The following is a 23,092-nucleotide window of genomic DNA, read 5'->3' on the forward strand; positions in this document are numbered from 1 at the left end:
AGTTACTTGTATAGTGCCAGTCACTCAGTGCAGTGCATCTTGCGAGAGTCTCCTGGCCTGAAGCAGTCCACAGTGCGAAAGGCATTGGAGAGCTGCTATTGGAGCTAGAGAGCAAAGGGGGCTGGTGTTAATAACCTCTGGCACTCTGCATGCTCAGGTAATAGGCGGTCAGATTTCATGTTCGGAGCTGTCAGGCTCAGGAATCCCTTTCCCCTGTGCTCTCAGAGGGCCAGATTCTGCACTGGGGTGAAGAATGCAAGGAACTTCTCTGTCTTTGCAGCCTTGTGAAAGGGTCACCCAGGGTCCCACTGAAGAGCACAATACCTGCTTCCTACTAACACCACCTGTGAGTGCTAACTGCCTTTAAGGCATTCAGGGAGAGGTATGGTGAGACTCCTTCCCCGGCACTGACCAGCATGGAATGAGGAGCAGCTGGCACCCTCTCTATGGGTTGCAGGGGTGCTGCTGCAGCAAGTGCACCTAGGGAACACCAGAGGATACTCTGTCTGAGTCAGTCAGCAGCCTGGCCCCTCCACACCTTCCAGTGCGCCACCAGCACCCAGGGCAGAGCCTTTCCCAGAGACAGCCTAGGGGGGTAGTGGGTGGGGAGCAGTCAACCATCAGTTTCCTGTCTGCTGTGCCCAGAACCACCCAGTTCTGGGAGGCCAGCATGAGAAAAAACCCAAACCTCAGGAGATGGAAGCCAGCAGCTCCCATGGCATTGGCTAGGGTCACCCATACAAGTGAGGAGTTTGTAAAACCTGGGCCAGGCCTGGCCAAATTGGTGCTGTTGGCAGGGAAATCCTATTGGTTCCTGCAATGAGAGAAATGAGGAATATTTCCACTGCTCCCCTCCTTTCAACATCAGGAAGGTCCTCTCTTTCACTCTAAGGAGATCAGGACAGGGGCTGGGGTCAGAACCTTCCTCTCTCTCCTTCCTGTTGGCTATGTTGCAGGCTTGAGCTGGTTGGGGGAAGGGGATGGGCAATTCTGGCAGAAAAATGTGACTAATAGATTCCCCCCTTTGTTTTTGTCAAAAAAAATTAAGAGGAAATTTTTGCTTTTCCATCAAAGCAATCACCCCCTGAAACACAGTAATTTCCACCTGAAAACTGCTGGAAACAAACAAACAATCCAGTTTCTAGTTTCTCAACAAAAAGCCCCAAAATTTCCAAGGCAAGAGGGCACTTTCTGTGAAAATTTTGTTGTGGAAACCCAGCTTTCCTTTGGAAAAACATTTTGAGGGGAAATTTTTGAGCAGCCCTATTTGCAGCCTCACTACTCTGCTATGGGTGCCAGTAACATTAATGATCACAGATGCAAACGACTTAAACATATTCTGCTTCTGCAAAGAGCAGAAAATCAGCACAGACTGTTGTGGCCTGATCAGCTGGTCACAGTTCTAAACAAGAAGTAACTGCACGGGGGAGGAGCCGGGCTGCTTGTCTGTCATTAAAATAGTGTGGAAGGAAGGAGCAGGCTAATTGACTGAACAACAGCCTGGGCCATGTAATTAAATTAATTGTGACTCTACCTGTGATATTCATTTGTGTGGTTAGCAGAGCTCTGCCAAATGGGGAGGGGTGTGAAAATATCTTTCACAAACATTGCTGCGGGTATTTTTGCTGTTTTTGTTTCAGGCAATTTCGTACCCCTGAAATTATGTTTTTCTGTGAAATTTGAAGAGTTGGTTAATATTTCATGTTGAAGGATGTGAAAACACAAAAGGTCACTGCTGATCTCAATTTCAGCTTGCCACATTTGAAGCAGAGGTTGTGCATTTTCAGGGGGATTTTAAGTCGAATTCTCCCAAAATTAAGGCTTTCAGAAACAGAGGCTTGATCCAACACTCATTGGAGTGCATGGGAATGGGGCACTGGATCATGCCCCAGCAGGTACCAAAAGGTAGGCCCCTAATGGCTCAGTGCTTAGCACTTTTGAAATTCAGGTCACTTATTTAGCTGCCATAGATTTAGGACCCTAACTTTTGCCAAGTGCTTTTGAAAATCTTAGCTTGAGTTTACAATGTGTGCAAAGCAGGCTGCATGCAGAAACCCACCACTGCGTCACATTTAAGCTCTCTGGCCTTGTTTTCAAGGTTCTGCAGAGCACAGCCTAACTCCTGCTTGTAGCTCTGCTCTCATTAATTATGATTCCATGGGGTTTACAGTGCCCCAAAGTGTGCTAGGCAATTTACAGGACAATTAACATGACATGACGGAGAAGCTGAAAAGTACTCTGCTGTCACCACGGAGCCAATGTAGGGCCTGGAGCCCAGGAGTTGGTCTTTCTGAAGACCTGTGTTCCTGAGGTAGAAGGGCTGTTGCATTTTGTACCAGTCAGACCTTTTGCATGGTGTGCGGTTACATTCCTAGACAGGATTGCAGAAATCAAAGTGGGAAGCAACTAATGCATGGCTCACTCTGGCCTGGGCGGTGTCTGATAGGAAGGGGTACAATCTCCTGGCCAGTCACATATGGAAGTGGGTGGTTTTTGCTGCCAAGGCTAATTGGGTATCAAGGAGCCTGAAAAATCCTCAAGGCTGCAGACCTGCACAAGCATCTGAGGGCAGATGCCTTCAAAAGTGATGGATTTTGTGGAGTAATCATTGTTCAAAGTGCTCCTCTCTTCTAAGCAGCACTGCCTCAGCTCTGCCTAGGTTCGGTTGTAACCAGCTGCTGATTTTGGCTAGCCACTGAGAAAGCTGGGAGCAGGTACTGTTCACATCTGATATAGAGCTGGGTGTCACCTGCAGGCTACTCGCATTTCAGCCCATGTGGCCTTTCCCAACAGACTGCATTTTTCCGCCACTGATGCCCATTTTCTTCCACCTTCAGTTTCTGTCGCACAATCATCTTACAATGCTAGTGATGTGTGAAAACAGTGGGGTACGCGGGGGCACTATGATGTGAGTGTCTATAGCAGTAGTCTGAGGGTCGCTGTGATGCCTCACAGATTCTTCTTCTCCTTGGCCTCTTGATTGGGTTGAGTTTCCTAAAAATCAGTTTTGGCAGGGTTCAAAAGTTTAGCCACCTCCAGGTGGAGATAAAACAACTTCCTCACTGCAAGCAAAGAAGAAACCTCCAATACAGTCCAATTCCTCTCCATTCCCACCCTAAATATAGAAAGTGTGACATATCGTCTGACTGTAGAAGCTTGGGAAAGGAGCAAAGGGAGAATTGATGTTATTTTTTTAGACATCAGCCTACATAAGCTTCTGTGTCTGAGCAAAAGAGTCAAAATGGCTTTGGCAGATCCTTGGTTACTCTAATTTGTTATATCTCAGGGCAAAGGTAATTGTATGGAGAGTCCACCACTGAATCTACCCATAGGGGTTTTGGTGCTGCCTTTTCTGTGTTGTTTTGTAAATAGTCCTTTATTCCCTTTTATTTCCTGACACATTTTCTACAAATTTTTTGCTCAACAAAATGAGTAATTTAAATACCAGGATTGGGTGGGTTGCTGGTTTGGATCGGGTTAGCAGATTGAGTAGGACAGAGAGATGATCTGATCATTTAAGCTTTCATTTCAAATGTCAGGAAATGGGCTATTCTGGCATTTGTGTCATGGGCTATTGGAAAGTGTCTCGTTTCTTGTGTCTCAAAGTATCAGCCAAGCTCTAGTTCTGAAGTGATAGTTAATTTGTTGGAGAAAGGAGTTACATTTATCAAAATTGGCCTTGTAGCGTGCAGGAAAGTGGTTTGAGTCTCTATTCTGTGTAGGGTGGATGGGAAGCAGAAGCTTTTGTGGATCCTCATTTATAGTATAAGAATTACAGTAATTTTCTCGTCTCTCCCATTCCCTTTTCTCATCACCATACTTTTTCTACCTTCCTTTTCAGATTATACAGTAGAATTAAATCTATCTATTGCATTTAATAGGATGCCAATCACTGTAGTTGCTAGGACCCGATAATACCACTTAGCATGTTTGTGATAGTTACATTATGTTCAAAGCACTTTGGAATCATTCGCTAATGAATACACACAGTGAGGCAAATGTGTATTATTATCTCTATAAACTGAGACTGAGAGGTTAAATGACTTGCCCCAGGCTAGCCTTAGCCACTAGACACTGCTGTCTCTTCACTGCATTATTTTGTATTCTAATACTTGCTCTATTATTTTTTGAATTTGCAAATTTTGTTGCCCCAACAAATCTCTCTGGAGGATTGTAAGGATGGTTCTGTTGAGTATAATACAAGCTCCCCTTAGTGGAGGGTTAAATTTACCTGGTGCAGGGTGCCAACACAAGGCCAGTTCATGGCTTATGTCCTCTACTTAGGGCCTCAGGTCAATGGGAATCTTCAGTGGGCTTTGAATCAGGCTCTTCTGCCTTATGTTGAGGACTTCAAAGGGACTTAAGTGGTGCAGAGGCCCATGCTGGCCCTCAGCACAGGGGTGAATTTCATCTGGAGAGATTACCAGTAGAAAATGATTAGATACATTAGCACACCAATATTGCGCAACAAAAGAGACTCAAACGTCACAACAAAATGCAGGAGGGTATGCCATGGCATGGGAAGCCGTCTTCATGTTGTGACCCCCTATGATCTGAGCAGTTAGCCAAAAGCAGCGTGTTGCAGGTTGTTCCAGTTAGCAGTAGAAATTGGTGATAGTCAGGTATTTCTTCGATGCAGTCCTGTTTATTTACAAAGTCCTGTTTCCATGAGCACAGGAAGAGGCAAAGAGGAGACAGTGTCCTTTCTTACAGGGCTAAGCCTCATTCAGTCAGCACCCTGACCCAAAACCTCTCTCTTGGCTTCTCCCGGGGGCCACACCCTGTGCTTGCAGGCAGTGTCTGCTTGGCTTTCTTTCTGCTTCTCTCTGTCTCTTTCTCTGTGTCCTGTGTTTCCTGCTTCTCTTACACACAGCCCCTTATCCCCAGAGGCCACTCAAGCCAATCTGCTGCCCTAAGCAAAACTTCATTCTGCTGTCCCCCTCCTACCTTCTTAGAAGTTTGCAGCAGGAACTCACTCCCCATCTGCACCCTGCAACTCTCCCCTGGCCTCCTCCAGCCCCTGGGGCCAGAACCTTCCAGCCCCCTGCAACTTTTCCCCTGGAGCTGCTCAGCTCAACTACAGCAGGACCTGGTCTTCCCCTGCCCAGCCCTCTGCACCATCCTAGCCTGCACCTCCAGCCCTGCCCCCTGCACACCCCATCCCCAACCCTCACCCCCTGCCTGGCCCCCAGCACCCTCTGCACTTCCCACCTGCCCCCTGGCCTTGCACCTTTCCAGATGAGCTCTTTGCTGTTGGGTTTGTGATATGGGGCAGCTGGGGAACAGGTGCGGAGAAGTTTGCATGACTTGCTGAAGGCTGTACAACGAGTCAGTCCACAAGCGTTCAGGAGGATGTGGCTCATAGTCCTATGTCTCTATCCCACTGTTTCGGACAAAGAACAACTTCTCCCTCTACTTTCTCCTCAGAAGTACCAGCAGGAGCTTTGTCCAACCCACTGGTCCCATTTAATCTGAGATCAGCTGGGACTGAGAGTGTCATTCCCGCCCCTCCAACCCATGCAGTAACTGTGAGCAGCGATGGGGAAGATTGACAACACGTCGGTGGAGCTAAATTCGCACTCCGAGGTGAAGCAGGCAGCCATTGAGGAATTTGAGCCAATCGCCCAAGGAGATGGGAGCACCAAGAAGATGAAGGAGCTCCCAGACAGAGGTTCTTGGAAGGGCAAATTTGACTTCTTGCTGTCCTGCGTGGGCTACGCCATTGGGCTGGGCAATGTCTGGCGGTTTCCATATCTCTGTGGCAAGAATGGAGGAGGTGAGCATAGAATGCTAAACACATGTTTTCCTTTACATCAGCCTCCACCCCAGGGTGTAGTTAGTGCTTTGAAATTTGTCTGCACACTGACTGATTCTTCTCCCTCCCGTCCTGCCCTCAGTGTACACACGATTCACCACATCAGATATACTGAGGCAGCATAAGCCAATTGCCAGTTGACATCAGGAAGAAATCATAGTAATGCTTTGCATTTCCATACAGCAGTGCCTTTCACTCACAGATGGATCATAGGGCCATGAATGAATTAATCCGCACAACACAGCTGTGAGAGAAGTTAGTATTACTATCCCCACTTTACAGGTGAAGAAACTGAGGTACAGAGAAGTTAAGTGACTTAACAATGGTCACCGAGGAATTCTGTGGCACAGCTGGAAATAGAGCCCTTTTCTTCATCTATCCAGTGTCTTGCTAAGTGCTATCACTTCTTACTCTTCAATTCCACTAAAATCCCTCTTTTCCTTACTGCCCCCTTGGCTAAATCCCTTGGCCTCACCTTGGTGAGCTCTTAAAGTGTGTGAGCGTGATGGTCTCATGGAAGCAGGGCACTGGACTAGGAATCAAGGGAACTGGATTGAATTCCCCGCTCAGCCACAGACTCCTGTGCCTTTGGCAAGTCATATAATCTATCCTGTGCTCCATTCTGTCTCTAGAAACGGAGGCTGTTTGTACTAGCCTGGCTCATGGGGATAAAATCCACCAGTGATTGAGGCACTAAGATACCCCAGTGATGGTGGTCATAGAAGTATCCAGATGGCCTCGATTTTCTGTAGTCCTCTCCTCCCTCCCCACCATTTTTGTCAAAGCTCTGCTGCTAACGTCACCTTCCTCTCTCACTGCTTCATCCATGTCACTCACTTTCTCCACTTGTCTCACTGGCTTTCCATCCCTTACCATGTCCAGCTCAAACTACTCCTCACCTCCAACACTGCCAATAATCTCAACTCCAGCTGTCATTAGGCTCTCATTTCCTCCTACTTCCTTCCCCACCCTCTTCACTTCCTCTACTCCATCTTTTCCCAGTCTTGGTTCCCCCCCCCTCCAGTCATGCTGCCCCCTGTGCTTGAAAAATCTTCCCCTCCTAGGCCACCAGTCTTCTTTTCCCGCTCCTTTAAATTCCTCCTAAAAACTCACTTCCTCTCTGACCTGCTTGTCCTTCTCATGAGCTCTCTCTCCCACCCCTTCCTTACTGTACTGTTGTCCCATGTCTGACATTGCCTTTGTGTTTCATCTAGTTTGCATGTTGGGAAAAGAGACCCGTCCAACTGATCACAGGTGTCCTGACTCCCTGTCCCCTACACTAACCACTAGACAATACTCTGCCCATGAAATTCCACCACAGCACATTATCGAATCATAGAAATGTAGGGCTGGAAGGGACCTCAAGAGGTCATCTAGTTCTCAACCTTTTTCTTTCTGAGACCTCTCCCGACATGCTATCAAAACTCCATGGCCCAGCTGTGCCACAACTCTTTTTCTACATACAAAAGCCAGGGCTGGCGTCAAGGGATAGCAAGCGGGGCAGTTGCCCAGGGCCCCACACTACAAAGCTGAGTTGCTCAGGCTTTGGCTTCAGCCCCGGGTGATGGGGCTCGGGGCCCCTGGCTGCAGTTCTACGCAGCAGGGCTTTGGCTTTCTGCCCTGGGCCCTAGGAAGCCTACCACCGGCCATGCTTGGCAGACCCCCTGAAACGTGTCTGTGGCCATGGACCTCTGGTTGAGAACCAATGGTCTAGTGCAACCCCTTGCACCAAGGCAGAACCAAGTAAATCTAGACCATCCCTGACAGGTCTTTGTCTAACCTGTTCTTAAAAAAACTCCAAAGATGGGGATTCCACAACCTCCCCTGCAAGTCTATTCCAGTGCTTAACTACCCTTATTGTTAGAAAGTTCTTCCTAATAGCTCACCTAACACAATTAGGTGCGCTATGAGCTTTTCCAGCTTCCTCTGAAGTATCAGGCACCGACTACTGTTGGCGACCAGGTGAGGTGGCCCAGGTGTCTCTCCCGTCTGTTCCTGTTTTCTTATGTCAATTCATAAGGAATAATGGTTTTATGGGGCAGTGCTGAGTGATGGGAGAGGTGGCTTTTATTGCTGGCTCTGCCACACTGTGGGTGCATGATCTCAGACAAGTCACGGCACCTCAGCATGGCTGTTTCTTCATAACTCAATTGCTGCCAATTTATGTTCCTAAATCACTGCCCTAGACGCATGTAAAGGGGCTTGAAGCCAAATTCCCCCTGTGGGGCTCAGCTGTCTATCCAGTTCCCGTTGGGCCTCAGCTGTTTACCCACTGAGTCAGCAGTCCTGACTGATGTCATGTGTCTCTGCAGAGCCTTCCCTTGTGGTTTGATGGAGCCCAATAGTGTCAGAGATGGACCCAGCCACAGTGATCCATTATTTCAGGTTGTCCAGGCTTGATTATTGCAAACCCCTATAGCTGAGACTGAAGATGCAAATTCTGAGGGAGTGGGGGGGACCCAGCTAATCGAGAATGCAGCAGCCCTCTGCTGAGTGACCCTGGGAGGCGGGAATGTATCACTGCAGTGCTCCAGTCATGTCACTACCTCCTCGTTAAACAGAGTTCCCATTCAAAGTCATGGTACAAATCTTCAGAGCTCAGACGGTTGGGTCTGAGGTAGCTGAGCAATCACCACTCTCTCCACAATCAGGACCCTCTGTGACAGCATCCATCCTAAGGGCAATGGACCTCTCTACAACCTGTGTTAGACCTGCGAAAGCTGGAGTCTGAGCTTTCTCAACAGCCATCCTATAGCCGCAGAACTGCCTTCCTCAAGAAATCCAACTGACCTCAAATCTCGCTGCCAGCAGGTCCAGCTGCAAGACCCAGCTGGTTTGCCCTACCTTTTCTGTGACAATAACACAATAGCTAACAAATGAACTAATGGCTAATGCCAAAGTCTCCTGTCTGCTGTTGGGCTGGTGGGGAGAGAGAGAACAAATTGCCCATGAACTACCAGTTCCTGTTTCTGTTTTCTTGCCTTGGTCTCAGATATCACGTTGATGAGTGTGGTATAAATATCTAGACTGATAAGTCAGATCAGCACATGGGTGATAGGGCAAAGGTGATGGGGATGTGAGAAGGAAGAAGTGATAGAGAAAGATACTGTCCAAATAGTAATTAAACAGCCACCATGGAACAAACCTTGTTCACTATCGAACAGAGGGATCAAAGCTGGGGGTGGCATTGTTGCTTGAGAACTGGAGCTGGAACAGAGCATTGGGACTGCAATGTGAGCCCAGGGATTTGTGCAGTAACTGTGAGCTGAGCTTTACATTTCTTGGGGAGAAAAGGTGGCCAGGGCCCCGAAAAGTCTTGTGGTGATGAGACCTTGCAGAACGTGCTGCTAACAGCTGTTTGTTCTTCCAGGGGCTTTCTTGATTCCCTATTTTCTGACGCTGGTGTTTGCTGGGATTCCTGTCTTCCTGCTGGAGACAGCTCTCGGCCAGTATACCTCTGTTGGCGGATTGGGGGTCTGGAAATTAGCGCCCATGTTCAAAGGTACTGTGCTGTAAGTCCATGATGCTGATGCCATATATCTAGCTTTAGAGCTGAAACCATTTACTGGAATGGGAAGCAACACCTCAGGGACTGGGACATAAGCCCTTGGGGAAATGGTGGTGAGTCCCTGGAGACTGTTATAGCTGATCTATGGTGTTTTTAAGGTCCCCTTCACCATGGTGTCTAGGCATCAGTAACACTCCAGCTCTCTGTTTGAATGACCTTTGATAGTGACAAAACACTCAGGTAGACAACACTGCCTTGATGGAGGCAAACGACTGAACGGAGCCACCTGGCCCAGCAGGATTGTACTTAACATGAGATGCAGTAAGTTGGTGGGGAGGACAGTGCTGCTCTGTACCAGCAGAACCCTGTTTACTGTACACTAGAAGGTTGGCTCTCCCCCAGTTGGGAGTAAACCTGTTGTTGTTGTGTTCACAGTAACAACCTACGAGAGGCTAGCGGTGAATTAGAATAAGTGTTTTTATTAAGAGAGACTAATTCAAGTACAGGAGCAGGCAGAGATACAGCTGGTTCCCCCTCTTTGATTTTCATAGAGCTCCACACGTACAACTCTGCTAGCAGGATACTGAAGGACACCACCATTCAATCTTTGAAACATGGGAGAGAGGCATAACATCCGCACAAGCCTTCATTGGCTGATCAGTGAACTTGAGGCACCGTGCGCTGTCACTAACTGATCTCTGTGAGATGATTCACATTTCCTAGGTGTACAAACCTTCGCCTCTCCTCTGTGCAGTCACTTCTCGGCTTGCCGTCCCCACTTCAGCATAGGAGGCTTGTATCCATCTGCTCAGTATAACTCCATAGACTTTGGATGGCTTGTGCTGAGCATGCTCTGTTTCTTCTCTCCTAGGAGTGGGCCTGGCTGCTGTGGTTCTCTCGTTCTGGGATAATGTCTATTACATTGTCATCATTGCCTGGGCACTGTACTATCTCTTCAACTCTTTCACTGCAGTGAGTTTCAGCCATTTCTATAAACCTTAATTGGCTCTGTGTAATTTTGGCTGTTCCTGTTTCTCTCGTGAAATGTGGAATTTAACATTCCTTGCTGTTTGTGCCATGAAATACACAATATACAGTTTACAGATTGTGCAAAGGGGCTCGCTTAATGTTGCTTCTGGATCTGTTGCTGAGACATCCTATGATGACATCAACTGATCTGCATTACTGTGTGCTGTGTTCTTTTAGGGGATATGTTCCCTTTATAAATCTTAGAAATCTGTCCCTCTGCCCCACAGCCTTTCACATTCTTCTTTCTGTCTGTCATAGTCAGAAAGTGCCAGTCACGGTAATAGCGACGTGTTCTAAAATGGCTTCTTCATGAGATTGTCTCATTACCATGGGCTTGGTAGTGAACTTAATTAGACTCCAGTTACACTGCTCCCACTCCATTGATTCCAGTGGAAAAGCACGTAAGCACACGCTTACATCTACCCCCTAAACAGGACTGCATTTAAGCAAATGACTTCTAGCATAGGCTTAAGTCCCATTGACTGCAACGGGATGCTTTCCTGAATCGGGGCCTTGTGCCAGTGTATACAAGATCAGAATGGAGCCTCGAGTCCGAAGTACATTTCTTCACAACTGAACCATTCTTATCAATCTAAAGGCTGAGAAGAGCTCCCTTAGCAATCTATAGACATAATTCCATGGGTCCTGTGAGATTCTATTTCGTTTAGACCCGCCTGCTAAATTGTTGTACATGAACCATTGTTCAGTCCAGCTTCAGTTTTTATTTGATTAAGTTTTCCAGCATCTGTGAAGCCATTTGTCAAAATGTTCTTGTGTGTAGTCTCCAGTGCCTTCTGAACACCTGCAGTATTTGTTGTTCTCTCTTAACCCCACACTAGGAATGTGTACAAGTGTCAGTTGTTGTGGTCCAGGTAGATCCCCTACATGTTCCTGAACAAGACTTTATAACACGGGAGGGCAAACTATGGCCTGCAGGCCGCATCCGGCCCCTCAGGGTTTCAGTCCGGCCCATGGGATTGCCAGCGGGGCTAAGGCAGGCTCCCTGCCTGCTCTGGCCCCACACCGGAAGTGGCCGGAAACACGACTCTGCAGCCCCTGTGGGAAGGGAGGAGTAGAGGGCTCCGAGCACTGCCCTCGCCTGCAGGCACCGCCTCTCTCAGCTCCCATTGGCTGGGAACAGGGAACCGCGGCCAATGGGAGCTTTGGTGGTGGTACCCACAGGCAAGGGCAGCGTGTGGTGGAGCCACCTGCCCCACCCCCAGGAGCCACTGCTGGACACGCTGGCCACTTCCGGGAGTGGCACAGGGCCAAGGCAGGCTGGAAGCCTGCCTTAGCCCTGCTCTGTGCCGATATCATCCTGGAGCTGCTTGAGGGAAGCGGCGTTGGGCTGGATCCTGCACTCTGAACCCCTCCTGCACCCCAATCCCCTGCCCTGAGCCCCCTTCTGCACTCCTCCTGAATCCCAACCCCTTGCACTGAGCCCCTTCCTGCATACCACACCCCCTCCCACACCCTGCACTCCCTCCCGCACCCCAACCCCCTGCCCCAGCCCTATATTCATGGCCCTGCATACAATTTGCCCATCCAGATATGGCCCCCTGCCTTACAACCACAAAAGAAGAGTCTGCACCCAGAGGATGCATCCCAGCTTTCATCCTGAGCCCATTACACCTTGGAGCAGGACTTTGGGAGTTCAGTCAGTGCTGCCTACGCACCCAGGCAGTACAGACATGACCAATAAAGCTGATCATTATGTGCCTCAATGTAGAAGATCTGTGATTTTGATTCAAGGAGCTCACAGTTATCAGAGCTACACCATCAGTTTTCTTTAAATTAAGTGGAGATGGGTCTGAATCAAAATCTCAGACTTGAGCATCCCCAAAATTTGGGTCAAGGGGGTGTTAAATCAGACCCCTGTCTGAATTTTGCAGCTCAGGCCCACGTCTAGAGTAAGATAAAGTGGGACAAAAATAAATAAATGTTATACAGACAAAACTACACAAGATCTTTTCAGGGGGCAAGACAAAGATGCCACATTTATTACGATAACAATTTGATTTATTACCAATAACTAATATCTTAATCCTTACACACACACACACACACACCCATCCATCAGATGTTCTGCAGCTGCTTGATAGTTACCAGTCCTGAATGTAGCTTGAGTTCGTAGCTTGTGGCGGCTAACTGGCCAGGAAAGCTGGGCACAAGGACTAGCTGGGTCTCTGCTGGGCATGCACTGATGCCCTTCCATGTTGGCAGCAGAATGTTACCCTCACTCATCCTTTTTGTAGGTTTTAGTTTGAATTCAAAGTCTATGGGTCTTGCTGTGTCATGCTGCCTCTGGGTTTGGTGACTGATCACTCATCAATTGCAGGCGTGACTTTCAGCCTTGGACCCGGCTTTGATCTTCCTTCTATTGTACCTTTTCTTTTTAGGGTGGACACTTTTTACTTTGCTAGGGCTCTTGTCTGCATCTTCAGCCATTGGTGTTTGAACTCTATTTCATCAGGACACACTGGAGCTGGAGGCTGATTCCATTATCCATCCATACCTCATTCACACATCTAAACTAAACTAATAAGATTACAGCAGGGTTTGCAAAAAATAAGATTACAGCTGGGTTTGCAAAAATGAAGGTTGGCGCAAACTTTTACAAAATGGAGTAAGAGTTTTAAAATGGGGTTTGCATTACAATATGGCAAATGGAGAACAGAAGTTACAATGTAGGCAAGTGTAATACATGGTGAACAGAAGTTACAATACTGAAACAGTGCAAGTCTCAGTGATTTAAGCAGGAATTGGATTGATAGTGAAACTTAAAAAGGCAGATGACTGAACAGCAGAAGATGGCTCCTAACAAGCATCTTCATTGTCAATTAGCCAGTTCGTGGGGTAACCAGTTTTATGAATGAATGTTGTTTCATTCATAAAACTTTACTTATGAAGTTACATTAATAAAGTGAACAATTAAAAACAATTTCATTAATCAGTTCTACATAAATACCATGCAATCCCCCACCTCTGCCACAACAGAAACTCCTTATCATAGTCCTACCCAGAGATATTCCTCCCTGGGATCACCCCACTGAAGTGAATAGACCAGGGATGAATATGGTCAGTTGCCTCAGGCTCCCAGGGCTCTGGCTGTGGGGCTATAAAATTGCACTGTAGATGTTCTGACTCAGGCTGGAGCTTGGGCCCTGAGACCCTCCTGCCTTCTGGGGTCTCAGAGTCCAAGTTCCAGCCCGAGCCTAAATATCTACACTGCTATTTTTAGCCACACATGAACCTGACTCAACTGAGTGTCAGTGACCTGACTCAATTGACCCAGGCTCTGAGACTCAGTGCTGCGAGTTTTTCATTGCAGTGTAGACATGCCCTAACACATCAAGTCAGTAAAGTACATGCTAAATCAGCCAGTATTTGTAATGGGACCTAAGTGGGTGTTTAAGTGTGTTGCTGAGTAGGGAGTGATGTGAGCACACACAGAAGTGCTTTGCTGAATTGGGGCCTTAATCCTGACTTTTCAAGTGCAATACAGATTGGTGTTTTAATCGTATAAATCTAGGGACAAATAATATTTCAAACTCCAGCCATATGTTTATTTTTTGTTCAATAAATCAAACCATTAGTTGCAAGTGAGGCTAACAAAAAGCTACAGTTACTATAAATATGCTATCCTGCAACCAATGAACTTTTGAGATCTAATGATGAAAAGCAACACGAGAGTGCCTGGTTTAATTAATAGCTATTAATTAGTGACAAGCAATTTTAAATACTTAATATTTAAGCAATTAATGTCATTGTATTAAGGTTTTGATATTGCCCTAATCATAGCCTGATATTATTTCAAGGAATACTTTCACTAATACTCTGGAAAGTGACTAGCAAGTCTGGCTCCTGAGCTCCTGGCCTCTGACATTCAGAATCCTTTCAAGTGTCTCAAGATGGGTTCCCAAACATCTGGGCACCAAACATCACTAACTAATTACCATTTCCATCGACTAATTCTATCAAGAAGATAAAGTGCGTGTGTGTGTGTGTGTGTGTGTGCGCGCACATACTTCATTTTAATATATATGTATTTATCCACTTTCCAAAAAAGATACTTCTTTTTAAATTGCAGCGAACCTACTGTTCCTTATCCAGGAGTCATGTAGAGCGAAATGTGAATAAATCACTTTTCAATAGAGCAAAACCTCCTTCTGAAAGTAAGATAATTTTACAAGAAGTTTTGTGCCAGTATTCAGATGCATCACAAACATTCCAGACCATATACCTGCCCATATGCTGCACTAGGAACTATGTGCAAAATTACTTTGGGATCCTGTAGGCCTGTCTCAACCATTTGGATCAAAGAATCAGTCCCTGTGACTGAATGCTGGATGCTTTGTATGGGCTCAGAATTCTGCTTTTCTTTATACAGGGCCTGAGCTAAAGCCTATGAAGACCTTGGAAAGACTGCTGTTGACTATAGTGGCCTTGGGATCAGGCCCATTGTACATTTAGTGGCATAGGCTGCTATATTTTGAGTAGATAATTTCAATAGAAAGCTAGATAAATCATTCCAGAAAAACCTTCAGATGAAGTTAATAAAATTGGACAAAGTATGGATGTCTCTCTGAAGCCATTGATGTAATATTGTTTTAATAGTATTAAGTTTATAAATAAGGTTTAATCTTTCATGTAAACTTTGATTTTTTGTGGTGGTCGGGCATAAATATTTTACCTTATATTGGCACAGGCTCATATGCCCAACAGCCCTCCTTCCATCATATCTTTCTGCTGCCTACAGAGCCCTCTCCATCACATCTTCACATTCTCTGCAGTCCATCCAGCACATCCTTGCCTTCCCAAGCACAACCTCACATTCTTCACAGTTCCCCAGTTATGCCCTGGCATTCCCTCTACACTCCCCACTGGTGCACCCTCATGTTCCCAATGTACAGACATCTGTGCATCCTTGCATTCCCCACAGTCCCACTCGGGTGCTTCTGGCTATTCACCCCCAGGACATCCTTGTCTTCCCTACAGTACATCACAGAGCCTATTCATATTCCTCATAGTTCCTCAGGTACATCCTAGTGTTCTTCCCAGGTCCCCAGCACACCCTCATGTTACACATGGGCTATGGCACAGTCCTCCTTTCCCTACAGTTGTCTGCCCAGTACATCCTCATATTCCCAATGTCCTTGTGATCCACAACATGACCTTGGGATCTCCACTCCTCATGTTTCCCCACAGTTCCCCATCACATCCTTGAGCTCTCCCACCCCCTATGTCTACATGTTCCCCACAATCCCCCCAGCATGTCCTGATGTTCCCTGCAGTCCTCATATTCTATAGGTCCCTTCTACCACCCAATGCATTTTCACTTTCCTACAGTCACCCACATTCCCCACACCAATATGGCTTCACAGTCCCACCCCATACTTGGTACATCCCTCCCCTTTGCCATGCCCTCATGGCTTCAGCTACCTATCCCTGTGTTTCCATGTTCCCCCCACACACCTCAGATATCTTCATGTTCCAAAAGTCACCCTGCTCACCCGGCCTCACATTTTAGTTTCTCCACCCACCCAGTCTTCTGTTTACACAGTCCCCCCAGAACATTCTGACATTCCTACCCTGCCCCCCAACCCGCCTCATGTTTCCACACCCCCTGAACACCCCCTACCCTCGAGGAAGTCCTCACATTCCCTCACCACAACCCACAGAATATCCTGTTGTTAGAATGTGACTTTTTAATTCAAATGGAGCCGGGAGCAGCTTAACAAACAAGTATGTTCTAAATTATAACAGGGCAATGCATTGGGGATACGTGACTGACAGAAGAGAGCATTTTGAGAACAGAACTGAGCCATGCTTCCCTAATTGTATCCTCCCCTTCCTCTTCCCATTAGGATCTGCCATGGCAAAGCTGTGGCAATGCCTGGAACACAGAGAGATGCTTTTCCAACTACTCCCTCAATGATACCACCAACCTGACCAGCGCTGTGACCGAGTTCTGGGAGTACGTCTGCAGCCTAAGTCAGGTTTCACCACTACAGGGACCATCTCATCAATTCATGGGGGCTTCTTGCTCATCCATTTGAGAGTAGCTTTGAAAGTCTCTGTTGGTGGCATGAAATTGTTTATCAGACCATGCTGAATGGGTGCTGTCTGTCTCCAGAGGGGGCATTCCTGCTAAATGTCCAGTTCATGTGCAGTTAAACATTCAGACAGAGCAATGAGGGTCAAAGCACATCCCATCATCCATCCTTCTTCCTTCAGTCCCTCACACTATATCTCATTTTCTTTCTGACCTTCATGTCTTTTGCCAATGTTTGGACTCAGACCCACCTTTTGTGCCCTCTGCCCGCATCTGGGCTCACCCCATCCTTCGTTCCTTCTGCCTGTGTCTGGAATCTCAAATCATTCAGTCTCTGTAGATTGTACCTTTTTCTAATTCCATGTCTTTTGTCTGCAGGAGGAACATGCACCAGATCTCAGGTGGCCTGGGGGAGCCAGGTAACATCCGCTGGCCCCTAGCAGGCACTCTCGCTTTAGCGTGGGTTCTGGTCTATTTCTCCATCTGGAAAGGAGTAGAGTGGACTGGAAAGGTACTTTGTAATAATCAAGCAATACAGTATTGGCTTTTATTTCTGTACTCATCTCTCATGGTGAAATGTCCTCCAGATTTAATTTTGAGTGCCTGTAATTAGGGTTTTCTGTGTTGCAAGGAAGAATTGGAGTGTGTGCCATTAAATTCTTTACCTTTCACAGTGGTAAAAATTGCCTCAGGAGTTGCGGTATTCTAAGCATAGAGAATACTTCTTAACCATAACATCTCCGGACTGAGTATTGAACTTTCAGACTTTTGGAAAGATTTAAGCCAAGCTTTTAAAAAATGACATTCAAAGCCCAACTTGAAACACCATAAAGGGGCCTTTGCCCCTCCCTGAGCACCCGCTCTCTGAAACTCAGGTCATTTTAGGGGATCAGAAATTGAGCATCCAGAATCACTGGTCTCTTTTCACCTCAGACTTTGAGTTTTGAGGATGACCTTTGAAACAGAAACATATTGCTATTTCCTAGTGTATAACATTACAGACCAGCACCAGAAAAAAGAAACACCTGAGAAATTGCTTAGTTTGGTAAAATGGTGCTACTGGGATATATTATGTAGGATGTAACTTGGAGTAATGGGATGACATTAAGAAAAGAGTAATCTAGATTGAATGTCAGAAAAAAATTCTTTACAGTAAACTTTCTTAGGTTGTGAATTAGTCTCTCAAGAAAAGTGGGTGAAGCACCTTCAGGTAAACTAACATTACTTGAATCATTTAAATAAAGAAAGGCAAGGCAAATCACTAGAAAATAAGGGCTAGATTACTTAAATTGGTTACATCTCTGACTTCTTTGGCCCAAATTCATCACTTGTGCAATTCCACTGCTTTCGGTGCAGGCTCCAATTTATGTGATCAATAAAGCCTCTTGTCATTAGTAGCAGAAAACCCCAATATTCAGAAATATTGCTTGAAGAGAAACACAACACAGAATAGGCAAGAAAAGTCTCAACCAGTTTCTTACAAAAGAGCCATTAGCCCTCAGTGTAAACTTCATGGAGGCCATGTCCTTCCCTAATTATCAGTCTTGGCAGGAAGAACTAACACACTCAGAGCATGTCTACCCTTACCGTGGAGCGACACTGCGGTGATCGATCCACCGGGGGGTTGAGTTAGTGGGTCTAGTGAAGACTCGCTAAATCGACCACAGATCGCTCTCCCATCGACTTCGGTACTGCACCAGAAGAAGCATAAGGAAAGTCGATTGGAGAGTTTCTCCTGTCAACCCAGCACGGTGTAGATACCACAATAAGTCGACCTAAGCTATGTCAACTCCAGCTACATTCTTCATGTAGCCGGAGTTGCATAACTTAGGTGGACTTAACTCTGTAGGGTAGACCTGCCCTTAGAGCCCAGTTCACTTCTCACTTACACCAGTGCAGATCAGGTGTAAACCCACTGAAGCTAGGAGAATCAAGTCACTGCTGTAGCTCTGACTGCGAGTGCCTCACTACACAACTAACATCTCCCTTTGTCTCTCTCAGGTTGTGTATTTCTCAGCCACCTTCCCTTACTTCATGTTAATTATCTTTTTCTTCCGTGGAGTCACTCTACCGGGAGCCAAGGAGGGAATTCTCTTTTATATCACACCAGACTTCAGCAAACTCTCTAAGTCTGAGGTGGGTCCTGCAATGTTTAAAGCTTTTACACTGCTGTATTCAAGTTCCTTGGCACTTTGAACATTTCAGGTTTCTCTCATAACCAAAAAGCCTCCCAATCTTAGAGTCTTAGAATCCTAGTAGCCACAGTCTTCACGGTCAGAGACAAAACTGGGCCAGATCCACAACTGGTGTTGATCAGTGGCGCTCCATGGAAATCCTGTAGTATTATCAATGGAGCGATGCTGATTTACACCAACTGCAGACGTGCCCCTCTGACATGCGGATGCTCCATTACACTGATTAGTCTAGGGGTAGCTATTTGGGTTGGAGAGTGCAGTCCTATGTAGAGGAGGCAATGGAACCCTATATTGCCCATACCTGCAGTGCTAGATGTAGGTACGAGTTCAGCATTAGACATAGCTGTTATTTTAGGTGGAAGTGTTTAAATGGCAAGTGAAAGCCATATACTGTTTGTCTGGCTCAATGGGAAGCCCAGTGCAGTAGAGATGCTTGAGAAGGCAAGTTTCTCTCTGTTATAGAGTAACAATTCCTTAGAGGTCTGTGAGGTCGCTCGTCATGCACAAGTGATGACAACTGAATAGAGCTCCCAATGGTCCCTCTTTGTAGGAACCACTGCACTGTAACAGTATTGCCAACCCATGAGTAAGGCTCCCCACAAAAAATTACAGGATTGGTTTAAACATCATGCCATCTATCTCACAAAAACACCTTCTGTGGTCTTTTTATTAGCCCACTGAGTTTGGGGCCTTTAAGTTACACAGGGGCCACATTTTCCAGCTTTTCTCTGCAACTCTGCAGGCTAGAAACTACAACTGTTAAACAATGAAAGCTGAGATTCTCATGTAATCAGCTGACACCTGGGGCTGGGGCTTTAAGAAAACACACCAGCTATGGTGAGACTTGTGATAAAACACGAGTGTTGGCACTCCTGCTCTAAGTACAGATCTTCCGCAGACCCCTTCCCTTCCCCTTGCATTGTGAGGTGGAGAAAATGGTTCAGAATAATTAAGACACAATCTCAGCCCCACCCCTGACTCTGACCATTTCTGGAACCAAACCCTGAACCAAAGTATTGTAAAGATTCTGGGATGTTCATTTAGAGCCAGGTTGCAGCTGGCTCTTAGTGTGTCTGGAAGTTGGGGAAGGCTCAAGGAGATCTCCCCTTCTTGTGGCTGATGAAAAGTGCTGTATAAGAACTAGGTATTATTGTGCATCTCCCAAGCACAGGGACTGTTCTCTGCTAGAACCCTCTGGGACATTAGCAACCCCAAAAAGAGCAAGGAGAAGCAAAGACTGTACCCCCCACCTCCTCCCCTAACCTGTATTGCTGGCTTGCTTTGGAGGGGTGTGCTCGTCTCATCCTCCCATACGGAGGTGCAGCATGTGCACACCTCCCCCGAAGTGCAAGAGGAATTATGTTTCTATAACACTGGCAGACCCTGGTTGTTGGTGGGCAGGATTGAACCTGGGGCCTCTGGAGCTTAGTGCATGAGCCTCTACTGCATGAGCTAAAAGCCTCTTACCTAAGACTGTAGAGCAACCTCATTATCTATCTCTCTAAGTGTTCTCAGTGCCAGGAGGTGGGTGGGTTACACTTCCATGAGGTAACATGTGTCCACTTGGGACGCCCACCCCCACACAACACAGGCTAGTGTCTTAAAGCACAATCTGGCCCTTAACAATTTTCTTCCGTTACTGTTCATCTCCACTTGTCTCTGTTCTTCTGAGTTCAGGCTGACTCTGGAAGTGCTGAAGTATGGGGAGAAAAGCCATTCTCCTGGCATTTCTGGAAGCAGGAAGTACTGGAAATCAAGTGGGAAAGCCTGTTCTTGTGGGATTTCCAGTCCTGCCTTGCTGGCCCCAGAAGCTCTGGTTAGGTTGGATAAGCAGCCAACTTTTTAGGTGTTTATGTGAAAGGAACCCAAATCTGAAATCATTTGAGGTTCTCTCATCAGTAGTGCCAGACAAGAGCAGAGCCTGAGTTGCAGAGTTTAGATCAGACTTTAGTGCTGAGAGCACGACGAAAGGTAGGGGGAACATGCTAATCAGGGCCCATCTCCAGCACTGATTTTTATTCCTGTTAGTTGCTGTGCAAGCAACCTGGGAGTCTCGCTGCAGCATAGGAGTCAATACTGCACAGCCTGAAGGGAATTGTAGGACTGTTGATAAGGCCATTGACATTCATCTCTGGAGTATGTCAGTGTAGTCCAGAGGTGGGCAAACTACGGCCCGCAGGCCAAATCCGGCCCGTGGGACCATCCTGCCCGGCCCTTGAGCTCTCTGTGTGGCAGAGATGCGAGCTCCTGCTGGGCAGCACAGCTGTGAGACTGCGTGGCGGTGTGGCTGGCTCTGGCCAGGGGTGGGGTGCGGCTGTAGGTGTAATGTATTGAGCTGCTCCCCGTAGGAATGTGCTACTGGTAGTAGTTACTGATACACAAGATTCTAAGAAAGTGCTATTGTATCAAACTACTACCTGATGTAGTAAATACCTACAGGTAGCAGTTTCTTGCACTATGATGTGTGTGAAATTGCTACATGTAGAAATGTGCTATCTGTAGCAGTTAGTGATATGTGTAGATTGTAAGAAACTGCTGTTGTAAAAAACTTTAATTTAATACACTACACCAGTCCTGGTGCTCTGAGCAGCATGGTAAGGGGGCGGGGAATTGGGGGGTTGGATAAGGGGCTGGGAGTCCCGGGGGGCGGTCAGGGAACAGGGGGGTTGGATAGGCGTGGGAGTCCCGGGGGGGCTGTCAGGGGGTGGGGATGTGGCTAGGGGTTGGGGCAGTCAGGGTACATGGAGCAGGGTGGGTTGGATTGAGGGGACCCAGGGAGGGCTGGTTGGTGGTGGTCCTGGAAGGGGGCAATCAGGAGACAAGGAGTGTGTGTGGGGGGGTTGGATGGGTCAGAGGTTCTGAGGGGAGCAGTCAGGGGCGGGAAGTGGGAGGGGCAGATAGGGGGCAGGGGCCAGCCTGTTTCCGGAGGCACAACCTTCCCTACCCAGCCCTCCATACAGTTTTGGAACCCCGATTCCAACTCAGGCCAAAAAGTTTGCCTACCTCTGGTCTAGTCTCTTACCTAAGACTTCATCAAAATCAACATTTTATATGGGAGTCCCACTTGCCATACTTCCCCTGCTACATGCTTTAGACACGATAAGCTGTCGTTCAAAGAAGATCTAGAAAGCTAGATGGACAGATTGGATTATGCAGAATGTTCCGACAGTGCTACGGAATACTGAGTCATGGATTGTTCTTCCTTTGCAGGTCTGGATGGATGCGGTCACACAGATCTTTTTCTCCTATGGACTGGGGTTGGGATCTCTGATTGCCCTGGGAAGCTATAACTCCTTCCATAACAATGTATACAAGTCAGTATTCTTCAAATACCTCTACAATCAGAAAGACACACAGAGGCAAACTGTGAACCCCTGTGTGACATTGGCAAGCGTTTAGTCACAGGGGTATTCCCATTGCAGTCACCGAGACTACTCCTGTGAGTAACCACTCACCAGTGTAAGGGGTTCACAATCTGGCCCATAGTACCTGATGCTGTACGGTCTGTAATTCACCAGCATGCAACCCAGACCTCACCACTGATCCTCATATCTGAATATCTTCTGGCCACAGGACATCACCAAGTTACCCACTCCACCTCTGACCTTCACCTCTCACTGTCACCTGTCCACAGCATGGTAACATGCCTCCTCATGTAACCCACACACCTCCTGGGTGTGGTGTTCAGTCCCATCTAGTGGCACTGAGATCGCTTAGAGAAAGAGATAAAATGATTCTGCTCTACAGCCTTAGCTAACAGCCAGTTGGCTTTTAGCTCATGCGGTAGAGGCTCCAGAGATCCCAGGTGCGGTTCTGCCCACCGACGACCGGGGTCTGTCGGTGTTACACTCAGGCCTCATTTTCACCCTCACCTCATCTGCTAACTCCGAACCTGTTCTGATTTGCTGACTGGGCCAGAAATGCAGAAGGTTTTCTCACATCTGTGTTTGCTTTTCCAGAGACTCAATCATCGTCTGCTGTATAAATTCCACCACCAGCATATTTGCAGGATTTGTCATTTTCTCCATTGTTGGCTTCATGGGTCATATCACCAAGAAGTCAATTGCTGAGCTGGCATCTTCAGGTAAGCAGACACTGCATGTGTAGTGTTCAGACTAGCAGTGTGATCCAGTGGGTGGGGCACTGGCATGGGAGTCAGGAAAGCTTGGTTTTATTTCCAGCTCTGCTATTGTTATGTCAACTTGGACAAGTCAGTTCACCTCTCTAGCCTCTGTTTCTCTCCCTGCCCTAACAACACAGCAAACTCATACGCTTTGTAATGCCATTGAAGCTCAATGGAGTTACAGTGGTATAAATGAGAGGACAATAAGGCCAGTTTTAGAGGAGAATTTTTATATATTGTGCACAACTAATTCTATTAAACTTACGAGACCAGAGCCCCCACTGCCTTCAATGCAGCAATGCCAGTTTTCACAACTGAAGATCTGGCCCATGAAGTGAGTGAAAATGATCCCCAAAAAAGAAAACAG

The 23,092-nt window shown here is 47.0% G+C and overlaps 1 protein-coding gene across 1 annotated transcript in view; it reads left to right on the forward strand.

Moving 5' to 3' along the window:
- Nucleotides 1-5,438: 5,438 nt before the first annotated feature.
- Nucleotides 5,439-23,092, forward strand: part of LOC120409381 (sodium- and chloride-dependent GABA transporter 1-like) — a 36,826-nt gene continuing 19,172 nt past the window's right edge. Inside the window, exons 1-8 of the mRNA XM_039547386.1 lie at nucleotides 5,439-5,776; nucleotides 9,186-9,317; nucleotides 10,195-10,295; nucleotides 16,220-16,329; nucleotides 16,786-16,918; nucleotides 18,409-18,543; nucleotides 21,813-21,916; nucleotides 22,562-22,686. Of these exons, the coding sequence (XP_039403320.1) occupies nucleotides 5,539-5,776; nucleotides 9,186-9,317; nucleotides 10,195-10,295; nucleotides 16,220-16,329; nucleotides 16,786-16,918; nucleotides 18,409-18,543; nucleotides 21,813-21,916; nucleotides 22,562-22,686 (1,078 nt within the window). The 5' untranslated portion in view covers nucleotides 5,439-5,538. The remainder of the gene's footprint in view (nucleotides 5,777-9,185; nucleotides 9,318-10,194; nucleotides 10,296-16,219; nucleotides 16,330-16,785; nucleotides 16,919-18,408; nucleotides 18,544-21,812; nucleotides 21,917-22,561; nucleotides 22,687-23,092) is intronic.

Source organism: Mauremys reevesii, linkage group 1, assembly GCF_016161935.1.
Source record: "Mauremys reevesii isolate NIE-2019 linkage group 1, ASM1616193v1, whole genome shotgun sequence".
NCBI classification, from domain to species: Eukaryota; Metazoa; Chordata; order Testudines; family Geoemydidae; genus Mauremys; species Mauremys reevesii.